Raw genomic sequence first — 15,306 nt, 5'->3', positions numbered from 1 at the left:
CGGCGCGGCGGCGGGCTCGCGGGACGGCGGGGTGGCTGGCTGTTGGCGGCGCGCGGCGGGTGTCTGGGGCGCTCCCTTCTCGGGAGGTGGCGCGCGGACGGCCTCCTGCTGGATCCGGCCGGATCTGGTAGTGGGGGTCGGCCGGCGGCGCTGGGCTCCGGCGCTTGGAGCTCGCAGGACGACGCGGGCAGGGCTGCGGTCTGGCGTGGCCGTTGCGCCGGCCGGGGGCGACGGCGTGGGGAGGCCCGGCGCATGGTGGCGGCCTCCCGATGTCATGGTGGCTTCCCGGTGGCTCGGCGGATCTACCCGCGGCGACGGCCGACTTCTCCGGCGTCGGCTCGTCTGCAATCGGTCCATTTAGGCCTTCTCCCCATCTCCTCGGCGTCGGGGCGCTTCTTCCATCGAAGGGCTGGCCCTCTCCCAGCTGCGGTCCGGGCGTCTCGCCCCCGATGGAGCAGGACCGAGCTCGTCTCGCGCGGTGCAACAGGACCGAGCTCGTCTCGCGCGGTGCAACAGGACCGAGCTCGTCTCGCGCACGGTGCAACAGGACTGACCTCGTCCCCCTCTTGGTGCTGCAGGACCGAGCTCGTCTCGCGCTCGGGGTAGCAGGATGGGTCGATGGATGCCTGTGTTGGCCGGCCTATCGGGTCTCGTCGCTGGGGGTCGCCCAGGGGTGCGAAAGGTGGGACCTTTCCGCCCGTCTCTCTAGTTGGGGTAGCGGCGGGTCTCGGGTGAGGTGGTGTCAAGGTCTTGGATGCCGGGGCGGCGGCCCTGGAGGCGGTAGCGCTGTGCTCTCGGCAGAGACCGTGGCTTTGGTGCTGCCTGGTGGCCATGGCCGTGTGGGCGGCGTGGTAGCCGAAGTGTGGTGTTCGGTGGCGGTGAGTGTTGGCCGGGGTGAAAACCTGTTCTGTCTTCGGACGGACCGGCGGCCGCGAAGCTCGTTCCCTTCTTGAAGGCGTCGTCGCGGCTCTCACGGCCCGTCGTGCAGCTCCGGGGGAAACTCTGATCCTTAGATCGGGCGGTGGCCGCGTTCCGGTGTCGTATCCTTCCTGAAGGTGCCGCCTTGGAGTTCACGGTTCGTCGTATGCGGCTTCATCTCTTCGTGGTAGTAGTGCTACGGGTGGTGTTGCTGCGCTCAGCGCCTTTGTTTCTTGCCTTGGGTGTGTGTGTGGTGGTGGCGTGCGTTTGTACCAGGTAATGTTGATCTTTGCTTTATATATAAAGCGGGGCGGAAGCCTTTTTCGGTGTGGAGGCCTGAAGCAGTGCCAGCCACAACAGGGGACGGCTGAGGCATCTGTGCAAGGAGTGGATGCACTGGGAAAGGAGTGGAGATACGTCGCCTAGGGCGGGGACGGTAGAAACACAGCGGGGCTGGCAACCAGTGGTCAAATGGTGGTAACCCCTGACCATAACCCGGGCTCCTGGCACGATACTGCAATATGCACCTCTGAATGAAAAGGGGTAAAATGGCCATGTAAAGCAAATGCATGTACAACAGTACAAGGAGTGAGAATGCAGGTATAAGCAATACTCCACATCGAGCTACAGAAGACTCGCATATTTACCAATAGTAACTAAGCATTTTATGCAGGAAAACATAGGGAAAGAACTAGTACCTTCTACACTGGCCATTGGTCTCAGCATCTAAAATTTCATTTACGGTAAGCTTAATGTCTTCTTTCCATTTGTCATCGGATGAAGATTCGTCTGTAGTGCTAGGAGATAGAAACTGTAAATGAAAAAGAACAGTATTGAAATGTGTGTATAGAAATTATTTTCTGTTTCATAAAAGTATGCTTCAAGGTTTACCAAGAGCTTAATTCCTATTTGATTGACAAGCAACTCCTGGATAAGCTTCAAAAGATGTAAGACATTATCACAGCCAGGCTGTGAAAGGAAAATATTTTCTTCCGAAGATGTCTGAAGCAGGCTCCCAACAATATCATCGAGTATGTCCCGCAGCAAATAAGAACTTGATAGTTGTCCCTGCAGATTCATTAATCCCAGTAATGTCATCAGAATCGAACAGAAGATATATGGTACCAAGCTGTTCATATAAAAGGAGATAACACCAAACCTGGTCAAATTTCAGAAGGAAAAAATGAGCTGTATCTTCAAGTTGGTGCCAGCCACCTTTTACAGAGCTCAGGTAGTATGAAAGGACCAACGAGTACAACTTCCTCACAAGAATTAGTTCATTGATCTCCACATTGTCCAGCTCAGCTTTAGGAGCTGGTTTGTACTCCTTAATTACATCAAGATTTGTCGATGTCTCAAGCCAAGAGTTCCAACCATGCTCCTGATAAAATCATCCCAGGATTAACACGTAGTGAGTAATTTATATAGAGCTAAGAAAATAATCAGTACCATTAATGCCTCGATATTCGTAGGGTTTGAACAGAGTAAACCAAGAAGCTTAGTTAAGATTCTCGTGCGAGCTGAAGAATCTTGACAAGACTGCATATATTTGAAGATGCAAACCAAAATCCGAGGAAGGAAAAAGTGATCCAAGCTTGAAGCGTTGGAATTTGTATCTTTTGATGGATCAGACTGAGAGTGTTCTTGTAGGACCTATACAGGGAAAACAGCAGACCACATTTGTAGTTTCAGTTAATTACTAAAAGTTATGGTAAAATAATAAAATGAAACAGTAACATCACACAAAATTGTCATTATGACCTGTTTTGGACTGGTTCTACCCATAAGAACATCGAAAAAAGTTGCACTTGAATTATCTGAGGGTGGAAATCTCAAGAGCCGTTCAGATATTACATGGAAAAACAATTGAGGTGCTGATGTCATTTCTTTTCTAGATTTTCCTGTGGGTAAGGTAAATAATATTGCTCCTTTCTTCTCTGATGGAATCCCGACCAAAAGCTTTCCAAGGAGCTGAAGCCCCAACAATCTGATTGGCTCAGATTCCCTGAAAAATGAACCAAATGAGATATACCAAAAGAAACATACTACCTACGTTAAACAAGTATGACATACCTAGATATTATGGGTTCTCACAATCATGTTTTTTGTAGTAACATACAAAATCCAGTGATGCAATGCACAGAAGATGGAAGGTAAACAGATTACCGCAGAAACAAAAAGGTTCTTGCAAACAAAACTCTAGTTTTCAGCCCAGAACTTTGACAGAAGTCCAATTAACAACAACGAACTACGGAAGCATCTATATTACGACCATGAACTATGAAAACAGTTTACTTTACCCTCTCAACCTAATTTGGAGTGGTTTAAATCTGATGTGGACCCAGTAGACAAGTCTATGCCGGTCCAATAAGAGATTGACATCCTCTTTGCCTCTCTCTTTCTTCTTCCCCAAAATGAATCAGTCTATATGTAGGGAACATCACACCCTGTTCCATTTAATGAGTTCTGTCACTGAACCTTGGACTCCCTATTAAGAATTTTTAAGAATGACAAAGAGCTCAAGGGAGAAAAATTGTTCACATAGATGCCACATCATTCAAAACACACGTGTGGCACAAATCTCAACCAAAACCACCTGCCAGACCAAGCGAGAGGTAAATTGAACTGTTCTCCTAGTTCAGGGTTGTAACTAAACAATTTCCTAGTTCAGGATTCAAAGTCAGTCTTTTCTAGAGTTCGCAGTTGAAGACTACAAGTCTACAACATGGAGATGGATGTCTATGTTACAAAAACTTGTACATGGAAAATGTGGGTGTCGCTGAATATATTACACATCAGTGAACTGAAATTGTGGTAAAGCGAACTCCCTTTTTTTCTGCCCAAATGGACAGACATTTCTGAAACATGAGTCATTCAATACTGCAGGAAGCAGGTCAAAATACAGTAGTGACAGCACTCATGCAGAGCATCGACAACAAAGAATTCAGGGGCATCAGTGACAGTCATGACACCCCATGTTCAGCTAGGCCCTTCTATATAATTCAAGATGCTGAGATAGGCAGAAAATGAGCTCTAGACCTTATAATGGTGCATGAATGTTACACGACCACTATCCTCACCATTCAATCTGCTCCAATATTCATGTGATCCATTTCGTTGTTCATTTTTCGTAATTTGCAAAATTCCTTGAGGGACTGCGAATTTTCTGTGTTGTTTTGCGGTTTATCAAGCATCCAATTACTTTACACAAGCAAGCAACTAAATTTTTAACCATTGTGAAGTACCATCGGGTCTGATTTGCGTGATAAGCAATATCTCGATTTATATGTTGTGTATTTGTTAGCACAAACTAATGTACATTAAAAAATTAGCTCTGGATAGTGGTCAATGAAAATATATTACCTCTTAAGAAGATTTAAGAAAATGCAACAGCCACCGAGGACATTTACGTGTTCCAAGAAAGATGACAAAAGTGAGTCATGTGAAAGAGCGCGAAGGATCATGTTAAGTATGTCCTCGATGCATGCTATGTCTTGGCTCCTCTCAAGAAATGATATAAGAGCACCTATATCAGCTGGAGAAATTTTGAGCCTGTGAAATAAGTACAACTATAAGATATCTACATAAGAAATCAAAGGAAAAGGGGGGGGGGGGGGTAGACAGGAGAAAACATCTTCAAATGATTCTTTTAAAGTTAGACGTACTTACTTTATGCTCATTTCTGCTAAACTCAGAAGCAGAAGCCGAAGCTTACGGATTTCTTCTATCTTAGGCCTCTCTCCAATAACTTGTTTAGTAATTGGATGCAGCAGCTTTGAACCAATAACACACTTAGAATCTACCTTTTCCCAATAATATTGGCGCACAATGTCAATAATCCTAGGAAGTCCACATAGTAGTGGTAAAAATCTTCCATCCGTTTCAAAATATTGTATCAGTAACATATAAAGATCTCTCTGCACTTCATAGTTTGAATATACCCATATTTCTGGATTCAAATAAACTCGTGAAATAGCATCTTTCAGAAGAACTTTAGACATACCTGAATATGCAGAAAAAATATTAACAATGTGTAGCTTCGTCAGACACACAGGAAAAGATATTAACTAAGAGAGAGAGAGAGAGAGAGTACCGCAGTTCCTCAACACATCGAACATATACTTCACTGCAGGAAGTGTTTTCATATTTAACAGCTGAGGTGGAGCAGCTTGAAGCAAGAAACCCAGAATGGATAACCCAGAAAGAAGATACATCTGTTGTTGATTCGATACATTTCCATCCAGAACAGACGCGACAAGCTCAATAACCTCAGCTGCCAATGTATCATTGATGACAGATGTATAACAATATTGCCCACCATTAGTTACAGCGTCACAAAATTGAGTGAAGAGAGGAAAAAATACAGAGACTCCTCCAACACAATAAATAATATCCTGTGGCAAGCGTCGTGAACATAACTTTGTCCCGCCGATGATTGTTGCTTCAACTGTGCTTTTGTCAGCACTATCAAGTGTGGATGACACACTGAACAAAGTCTTGCTGTCACTAGCCTGAGAATATGTGGGAAAGAAAAATATTCTGTTAGTCAGTCTGAATTCTTTGTAACTCCAAAGAGCCCAAAATCTGCTCAAGGTTGCCCAACATGGAGCGATTTGGACACATATAGCAAATTACATGTTTTTTTTCCGAAACTACAGTTTGTGCAGAGTTTGCTATGTTTGATTCCCTTAAGTTTATAGCTTCATGCGGTCCAAACTTTCTGAAACTTTTGCTGGGCCAATCCCATTTCCAGTTACACTATCTACTACACACATGGGCAAACACTACCTGGACTGGAGTGTTACACTTGATGAAATAAGGACAACGTCATGCTTATCAGAAAGAGATTGGAACCTGTGCATTAAGACCAAAAATAATCTTTGATGAGATGCCGTCTCGTGCGTCCAAAATTCCCCTGTACAATGAATCGTCGCCATGGAAGGAGTACATATAACTTGGTCCCAGATTATATATGCCTTTTATTTGCTCTGCGGAGAGAGCATCAGAAAACACATAAACTGGGCCCATTTGACCAGTAAAGGCGAAAGTCCTTTCAAAACCAATAGAATTTGGTTCATCGCCAAGAGGTACCAATTCTGTACCGATGGTGCAGCGGGTCATTACCTCGTTGACTTTTGCATACCTGAAAATAGCAACAATAACTTCTGATTTTACAAGCTTAAAATCAGGGGAAACAAAACTAACAGTATCTCTTTTTTCCAGAAAATAATAATATCATGGCAACATGGCATTGTCTAAACTAGGAAGATATCCAGATAAATTCACTCTTGCAAAGTCTTGGGAGTTCCCTATGTTACATGGGTGCTTTGAGCCAGACTACACTATGGATCTACAAATTAGAACTATACATGAGTGAATACTTTAACATATGAAAGTACATGTTGAGAACCCCAAACCTATCTTTCATCAATTTAACAAGATGAATAAATAATTACTTGTAAACAATATTATGTAAGAAGTTTTAATTGGAAAATATGATTAGAATACATTAATGTAGCCACATGTTAGGCCCCAATGCAAAATAGATGATGACAACATCATTGTAAATTACGGATGAAGAATGATTTGCTCACCTACACTTCTCACATGATACTAGCTCCCCATCAACATAGCATCTCAGCTGGCTTCCTCCGGAAAAAGCCCTTCCTATTGTATGAGTAACAGAAAGGAACTTCCACTCCTTCGGTGGGAGCTTGAGTTGTAACAAAACACACTGATGTTTTTTATTGATAGACTGCCAAAGCAGGGAAGAACCAGACTTTAGCATAGGATACAAAAATACATGGCCTACAAACCAAACATACGGCTACCATGGTGGAAGCAAACATGAAGACCGTCATCATCTGAAATGCCTGTGGCCCAAGATTTAGACCAAAACTAGATGTTGTTTTCTCATGGTTAAAGGCAATGTGATCTATTATTACCACATGGGCTGGCATGTCATGAGTAACATAAATAAAAAGTTCTTCCTCTGCCAGACTGCCACCCACGTTGAGCATGGGTACATGACAGTAACCCGTCAATATATCAAATTCTCACTGCCTTATTCTACACTAGTGGGGAGGGATAAGAGTTAGAGGGGAAGGGAGTGTCCAAAATGGCAAAACTGCTCTGGAGCCAATGCTACAGGAATAATTTATTTTGTGTTTTTAGTTTAGGGGGATGGCATATCTGGTTTTCTAGTTTGGAGAGGTCTGGAAATCTATGCAGGTTTAGAGTAAATATGACCAATTCCTTTGTAAACTCAATGGTATTTTGCATCCACACATTGTAGAATGTAGCTAAAGAATTTTTTTGGATGCAACAGATCTACCTCTATAAATAACTAGTCACAACTCATAAACATCGTATGGAGTTATAAGCAAGAGAGAATCAGTGTAATCACATCAAAATTGCTCAATTTAGCCAACATTAGCAACGCATATTTAAAATTATGGCATAGAGGAACTGGGGTTTTCTCTGAACTTTTATGAAATTAGTAAATATGTTCAGTGAAGTTGTTGTTTTTCGAGAAAACGCAAAAGACTTTTTCGTTTCATTGCATCGAAATTATCGTGTCAATTTCTATGAATCCCCATTGAGGCTGTTATTGTGTCAGTTTCCACGTATTTGTGTTAAAATCAGATAGACTTATCAAGTGTTGTAGTCAAAATGGTGATTTTTGATTATTTGATAGGGCAAAGAAAGATATGGTTCTATCTATATGCTAGCTAGCTAACAGAAGCCATTAATCTGATGAACTGTTTCACAACAATAACTGCAATTCAAGTAGCTGATTTGACTAAAAATGAGGTAGAAAAACACCATTACCTCATATACTAGAGCACTTTTGCTAAGCATGGCTGAGCACCCCCTTCCATCTTCTGTGGAAAAGGAGAAAAGGCCCATCATACCATTTTCTGGGAAGTTTTCTACCCTCAACCAGCAAGAAAAAGATAGTCCTCTATTATAAGGCCATTGAAATGGAGATTTTATTTCTATACCCTATCAAAAAAAAGGAAGATGTCAGACCATCGCCACATTATGTATTGTATGCGTGTAGTATCTGTGACATATAAAATGTTCAAAAGACACATGAAACTGAAATAGATAAATTGATGTTAGTGGCAGAACATCATCGTCAAATGTTATATGTGCAACCATAATTAACTCCACACAAGGTAACATATGTCTAGAAACATACAGCAGAAGACATGTACAAGTACTAAAATGGCAGAATTTCATCCCCAAAAGGCTAGGAGATCATTAGGAACACTCACACAACTTGCTACCGTGGTTGCATAGCCACACCTTGGTGGTGTCAAACTCCCCACAAACCCATTTTCAGTGCAAAAAAAAAAACTAATTTTCACCCAGGAAACACTGAGTTCAAAACTTCGCAGCCTGTCACTATTAACACGGATAACAAAACAAACAAATTATAAGTGATAAAATATGACAGAACGCACAGAATCATGGCCACTGAACTCAAAAAAGGCTTCTGGGCCCTTTTCTTTGAGCATGTGGCTGAGACTTCTCAAAAGCAAAGAAGTGTGCTTCTGCTTGGCACTAATCTTCTCGCTGCGTAAGAGGGCAAAGATTTTCCGAATATCTTTCCCGCATATGCTGTGTGCGCCAATTATCTGAATCAACTCTGCAATTACGTTAACTGTATCATCCTCCTCTTCTATTGAAAACCAATCAAGAAGAACACTAAGCAACCCTGCTCTGAAACTATAAGTTCTATTTGTAATGGATTGCTTCAGCAACTGCTGCAGTACAACAAGCCCATAATGCTGAAGTGATGTGCTGCTCTGCCAATCAGAAATTGCTGATGTTACAAAAAATGTAAACCATAAATTAAATTTTATCAAAGGATGGTAATCACATCTCTGTGTGCGAGAGAACAGACCTTCTGTAAAATGTTCAAAAGTAATACAACAACGTCTTCGTTCTGAGAAATAAATTAAGAAAACATTTATGAGAATGATACAAGAATGAAGCACAATAATTAACTGCGCCCAGCAATGATAACATCATGTTAAATTGGTTCAAAGATACTAGCCTTTATTGTTGTTTTCTCATTTATCTCAAATTTCCCATCAACTAGCATATTAAGCAATGCATCCAAGAGCCTCTCACTTGGCAACCATTTGTAATAATCCAATAGCAAGCTCTGTAATGTTTGATAACCCACACCAACTAGCACTCTGAAAGCGGCCTGACAAGACAAACCAAGACTAATTAGCACAACAGACAAAAAAAAGCTTAAAACAACATACAACGATATGATTACCTTTGAAGCATTATTTCCTTCAAGCAGTAAGGTTAACGTCTCAAGGACATTAAGTACCAAGCGCTCACCAATTGCCTCATTGAATGTTCCGTTTAACAAAGAGATAATATGCAGAAAGCACCCTTCGTTGCGAAATAGATTTTGATAGTACTAGGCAAAAATGGAGTATAAAAGTGTATTTGTCAACATATTATGTCACTTATAGTAGAAAACAAACACTACTGCTATTTCAATTGCTATATGCCAAGAAAAATACGAGAACCTACCACGCGGTCCATCATAATGATCTCTCTCATGCTGACCAGTAGATCAATTAACAATTCTGAATTGACCTTTTCATTTTCATTTGCTTGTGTGAAGTTCTCTAAATATTTGGAGCATAGATGCAACTTTGCAGCATGATCTTGTGCTGAGGATGGAGGCAACTGATTACAATAAATTATAAGAATAATTTAGCTCCAAAAGTTATAACAATATTAACAGAGGGAAATTTGAGATAAAACACAGTTTTACCCTAAATAAGGCAAGAACTTGCTCCAGTACTTGTTTCCGTAGGCTCTCTTCTTCAAATAAGTTGAATAAACACTCAATACATTCAGCATTGTGCAAAACTAGAATTCTTCCATCGCTAGATATAGTTACATAATCCTTAAGGAGGTTTACACCTAATTTTAGGCATGTAAGAGTGTGATCAGTTCTGTCCTCAGATGAAGTCATCTCAATACTTTTTGTCTGAGAACCATCTCTATCGATGGTAATTTCGGGACGAGGCAAATTCCTGGAGTTTCGTAGTCCCTGTGCTTGAAGGCATGTGACCTTAAGGACTCTAGTGATTGCATCCAAGGATATGAATGAATCTAAAGTTTGTTCTGTGGCAAGTTGTAGGATAACACGAAAGCATTTAAGAAGAATGCTGGCCACCACCGCATCTGAAACGCAATGCTCAAGTGCATCCACTAGTGCTGAGCATTCTGGCTACAAACAACGAAAATAATATAATAAGAAAAAGAACTCAAAATAATAGAAATGTCATTATTACAGATAAGAATAATATAAAATATAAGGTAACAGAAGTGAAAATACTACCAGATTATATGTGTTTTCATTAAGTGTCGCAGCAAATTCCAGAAAGGAAATAGCTTCCAGTTGAAGAATGTTAACATCAGTCCGACATGAGCTTTGAGAATCAGTTGCTGTCCTATTATTTCTGACATTGTCATTTTGGTTCTCTGTACCAATATGAAATTGGATGTCTTCCACAGATGACCCAACATAGAAACAGTCTTCGGAGAATATCAAGTCCCATACACCTTCCTCTCGAAAAGCTGTGAGTAGAGCTGGCGCTGAAACAAGAACCCTTCTGAATGTACGGATCGTGTAAATTTGAATGGTTTTGGCTAATATCCTGTAGTGTGAGTCACATCATACAGGGAGCATTTTGTCATTAAATGAGATGGGAAAGGGTAATCTTCAAAGCTTCAAACATACAGATCTTCAATGACTTCAACTTAAAAAAAACAATCTTGTTATGTACAGCAGTTTCTGTAGCGTCAAACTAATCCACTGCATAGGTAACAGTTGCAGTGTACACTAGAACAGTTTTTTATGGGGTGTACTACAGAATATTCTTAGTCACTCCCAATAACTAATAGATTCAAGTCGGGTTTGACTGACATATTGATCACTGCATGTTAGAATTTAGCTTCAGAAAATATCAGCTAAACTCCATGGTTGCTAAAATACATTAGCTTCAGATATCTTCCATGGAGCAAATGAAGCAGCTAGGTAGCATTGAACAAAGTAACAGAACACTGTAGTTAACTATTCTAGCTGAAGAGAATATTCATGCCAGTACATTTAAAACTTACTTTATATGGCTTGGTAATTCCGATTCACAAGCACAAGCTTTGATGCAAAGAAAAACTGTTAGGAGAACCCTTATCATCCATCTAACGGATTGCTCCTGATAAGCTGATGGTATGGATGCCGAAATTTGGTTGATAGCAGTTTCATCAGAACAGCATTTTACGACATTTGAGGGGAGAATGAAAGAGCAAAGGGCAATGCTCAACTTTAGAGAATAGTCATTCCATTCTGTTATCTTAAGAAACTGAACTGGACCAGAGATAGAATTTAATGCAAGAAGAGTTTTTGTAGTATCCTTTTGCCGGTGAGACTCCTGAATCATAAATGCAGGCCAACTTATGCTATTTGCAAATTTATGTACCAATCCATTTTCGCATAAAAATTCCAAGTTGTTGACATTGCCAAATCTGAACAGCAGTCAAGGACCAAATATGGGGAAAATACTAAAACAGTATAATATCGAAGTTTAGATGCACTATCAAATTCTTCAATATTATTGTAAGTCTTTTCTTTCAAAGAAAACACGAAAGGCCATGCCTCTCGATGCATTGATAGAAAGAATAGAATTTGTCAAGAAAATGCATAAACAACACTCTTTTTTTTCTTGGTAGAGCATAGTCAAAACGTACATTAATCTGTTCCAATGATAAAGATTAGCACAGCATATTGATGTTCTTTATGTTTAGAGAAGCGTATTAATAGTCTGAAACATATTGTGATCACCAATTAAAAGTAGTTTAGAGCACAGGATACACTGCCTCACTCAGAATTTCCAGATATAGTAGCTGCAGAAGAAGAATTTCACCCCTATAAAAGCATGGTAATGTCAGAACATAAAAGTGGGGATAAAATATATAAGGTGAGCTAGCACAGTAGAGCTCAACTCTTAACCTAGCAGGTTCTCATCCTAATATTTCACAGCAGATTTTTCAGAAACAAATTGTTCATTGCAAAACTTTCCTATTATCACCCGTAATAGAGCTTGCAAATTTTCCAGAAGTTGTACAAGCAATTGGCAGAAAAAATAATGAAAAAGTTGTAAACAAATGTAAGACATTTTAGGTCACTACTTACATTTGTTTACATAGGATGTAAATAACAGTCTAAACACTAAGTCTGATGTATGAGTGTATATGATTTAAAGAACTGCAACTGTATGTTCCACATTGTCAACCACTCTGCCCCATAAATTTGTCAGAAAAAATAGATATCAAATTTGAAAACTAATATCGTAGATAACATTAATATTTTGAAACTGACACAAAAACGAAAATGCCAAACTTAACGATTTCAAGTAAATTTTAGTTTGCAATTTGAATATGGAATAGATATAGAAATTCCGCATTCACATTATATATGTGCTAAAAATAAATAAAATGGCGTCTTTAACTTAATAGTGAATTTTGATACGATTTTTTGCAAAGCAATGTTGCATTTTGACTTTTGCGATATAATTTTAACTTGGAACTAGAGAACTCTTAGGTATATATAGTTTGCATCTTAACCAGAATGTTTGCCGTTATGGGTATAATACGAGAGCATAAGGTAAGGAAATATGGAATGAAAAACAGAAGTATTCTAGGTGCACCTTTCATCTCTTGATATAGATGAATGCTTTGAAACTGAAAATTTATTTGAAGGAAGTCCTAATCCATCCAGTAGAATTTCCAGCCCACCAATGCTTCTGAAATGATTCTGTGCATGGGTACCAGATATAGTTGATCGAAGGGTGCACAAAGTGGTAAAATGAAGTGAGAGATCAGTCCACTGCTCTTTCAAATTCAGCCTCTGAATGACCCGTAACAGTTCTGCAGTAACATTTCTATGTTTTATCAAATAATAAAAATGATAGAAATTCAATAAGAGATATATGATGACATTGTAAATTACAGATGGGTCCACCGGCAAACATCTATAGGCATGCACTGCTTGTGGTCCATGGTGCTTACAACTTTGTACTAGTTATACTAGAGCAGCGTCAATTAATTTGGATCGGAGGGAGTAGTGCTATTTTGTTCTTCACTACTTTTGTTCTTAAACACAAAAGACTGAAGTAGAAGTATGATTTTCCATCTACCAATAAAAAGCTTAACTTTAATCAGTGAACTGTGCAGACAATGGCTATGCCCTTTTCTCTAATTGGTATCCCTTTACACATCAGGATTCTCCCTAAGTCCTCTCTTTAGTTTAAAAAATACCAAGTATAAATCATCAATGAGGAGTAATTAACATAAGGCTCCTAAGAGCAAACCTTCAATAATCGACATTTGAAACTCCTAGAATCTATTGTCAAGGAAGAACGAAGGCTTTATATGACAATCCAGTAAAGTAGACAACAGATGCTACTGCACTAATGTATGTTTGAGAAAAAAGTTGCAGAATTTCAATTTTGATAAACAGCTAAAGGGCAACTTTACCTACGAACCGATTGACACAACCAGCTTCCAGCACAAGAATAGTAGCCTTTTGCTGCCAATGTTGAAGTGCATCAGGAATGGTGTTTTCTGGAATACTTGGAGAAACCGTAGCCAAATAACTGCTCGATCGGACATATTTAGTGGTATCGACAAAATAGGGGTCCCTTGTAGCAGTTGGTTCCAACTTCATGAAATTTGAAATTATTGTGATTATGCATATGAGTATCTTTAGCATCATCCTTGTATTTTCTACTGCTTGATCTGAAGATTGGTCATCTACGGCATGCAAACTGTTCAAGGCTTTCAGCTGATCAACAGCGGCTGAATATAACAAAGACGAAAGAGTTATTTAAAATTTTGGATAGTGACCCATCAAAATCAGATGCAGGAAAGTATAGGTAAGCTAACAAGAAATAATGGTACAACTGGAACATTTAGTACGAAAATAAGAAATTATACTTGAACATAGAACAAGTAATCAGAACAAATATCCAGCACCCGGAGATAATTCTCGGAATGTACCAACATCTGAAGAGAAATGCTACTCCCTCCGTCCGAAAATACTTGTCATCAAAATGGACAAAAAGGGATGTATCTAGAACTAAAATACATCTAGATACACCCAATTTTATTCATTTTGATGACAAGTATTTCCGGACGGAGGGAGTACCTTTTAGTAGAGAAGTAACCTTCTGCACGCCACCATAATAGCTAAATACTCTACAATTATGCACGGAGCGAGTCAGAATAGTCAGGCACTCCAGGACATGCAATCTTTCAGCGCTTAATTCCAGGGGTTCTAGTTGGTCCGAATGCTTTGGAGAAGATTCTGGACTGGTGCCACCTAATAATGCAATACAGGAGCAGATGTGAGTCCATTTATCACAGTAAGAGCCAAAATCACAAACAATATCATAAAAAATCAGCAATACATTCCCATGTAATAGTACATGCTCCCATAGCATTGATGTATTTTGCTTAAGGCATTTGCTCGTATAACCCCACTAGAACTCGAATTTATCATGTACAGCACTGCCAGCAGACAAATGCCTGAATACTGCAGTGATAATTTAGCATGAGTGGTGGTCCGGTATGACATGGATATTGGGGTAACATTGGTTAATGCTAAATCTGGTATGTTAGCGGCATTTAGAAAGAGAACTTTTCTCTTTTCAATATACTAGCTACATAAGACCATCCTGCACACAAACATAACAATGAAATCCTATAAAAATTGGTCAGGATTTCTGCACCAAAATAGATTCCACATCGGAGGACAACACACCACAGCCCAACTGCACAACAATAGAAAAGTAGTCCTTAAGCACACTGACTCAACAAAAGAAGCAAAAGGTGTTGGACTTACGGAAGCACTAGTTGCTAGCTGACACCTAACTTAAGTAGGTTACTTAAAGCAATAGGATTAAAACTAGGAACTGTTGTTATTGTCTCTAAGTGAAGCTCTATGATTAATTTTTGTTGTCGGACAATGCACACTCTCTTCTCTTTGGTCACTATATTATGTCCGCTAACAGCATCAAACGACCATGCTACCTCTCTTACATTTGCTCTGAAAGTATAAAGATCAAAAATGGAGAAGTTAGCCCTGCCTACTAGCATTACTGCTGGCAAGACCATTCTACTGATTTGCTTTTACTTAAATGAGTCAAACTACATGTGACCTAAGGGCATCTCCAAAGCGGATCCTCAAACCGCCCGCATACGTCCGGACTACACGGTTCGGATGTGTTTTGCCATCCAACAATGTCCTGTATCTATCCGCCGACCGGTCCGGACGCACTTTTTCCC

At 40.1% G+C, this 15,306-nt stretch overlaps 1 protein-coding gene across 2 annotated transcripts in view; it reads right to left on the bottom strand.

The window, feature by feature from the left end:
• Positions 1–15,306, bottom strand: part of LOC119338036 (BEACH domain-containing protein B-like) — a 31,042-nt gene that overhangs the window by 10,576 nt on the left and 5,160 nt on the right. For both annotated transcript variants that reach the window (XM_037610322.1, XM_037610323.1), the window contains exons 4-26: positions 14,168–14,341; positions 13,498–13,818; positions 12,669–12,888; positions 11,834–11,887; positions 11,083–11,487; positions 10,301–10,619; positions 9,728–10,189; positions 9,481–9,639; positions 9,215–9,364; positions 8,984–9,139; positions 8,831–8,872; positions 8,388–8,732; positions 7,750–7,923; positions 6,513–6,673; positions 5,773–6,061; positions 5,012–5,429; positions 4,588–4,921; positions 4,282–4,470; positions 2,680–2,923; positions 2,368–2,571; positions 2,078–2,299; positions 1,810–1,986; positions 1,617–1,729 (exon numbers count right to left, since the gene is read on the bottom strand). In XM_037610322.1, coding sequence (XP_037466219.1) covers positions 1,617–1,729; positions 1,810–1,986; positions 2,078–2,299; positions 2,368–2,571; positions 2,680–2,923; positions 4,282–4,470; positions 4,588–4,921; positions 5,012–5,429; positions 5,773–6,061; positions 6,513–6,673; positions 7,750–7,923; positions 8,388–8,732; positions 8,831–8,872; positions 8,984–9,139; positions 9,215–9,364; positions 9,481–9,639; positions 9,728–10,189; positions 10,301–10,619; positions 11,083–11,487; positions 11,834–11,887; positions 12,669–12,888; positions 13,498–13,818; positions 14,168–14,341 — 5,332 coding nt within the window. The remainder of the gene's footprint in view (positions 1–1,616; positions 1,730–1,809; positions 1,987–2,077; positions 2,300–2,367; positions 2,572–2,679; positions 2,924–4,281; positions 4,471–4,587; positions 4,922–5,011; positions 5,430–5,772; positions 6,062–6,512; positions 6,674–7,749; positions 7,924–8,387; positions 8,733–8,830; positions 8,873–8,983; positions 9,140–9,214; positions 9,365–9,480; positions 9,640–9,727; positions 10,190–10,300; positions 10,620–11,082; positions 11,488–11,833; positions 11,888–12,668; positions 12,889–13,497; positions 13,819–14,167; positions 14,342–15,306) is intronic.

Source organism: Triticum dicoccoides, chromosome 7B (assembly GCF_002162155.2).
Source record: "Triticum dicoccoides isolate Atlit2015 ecotype Zavitan chromosome 7B, WEW_v2.0, whole genome shotgun sequence".
NCBI classification, from domain to species: domain Eukaryota; kingdom Viridiplantae; phylum Streptophyta; class Magnoliopsida; order Poales; family Poaceae; genus Triticum; species Triticum dicoccoides.
Note: the sequence above shows the minus strand (reverse complement) of the source record. Positions and strands in the feature narration are given on the sequence as shown.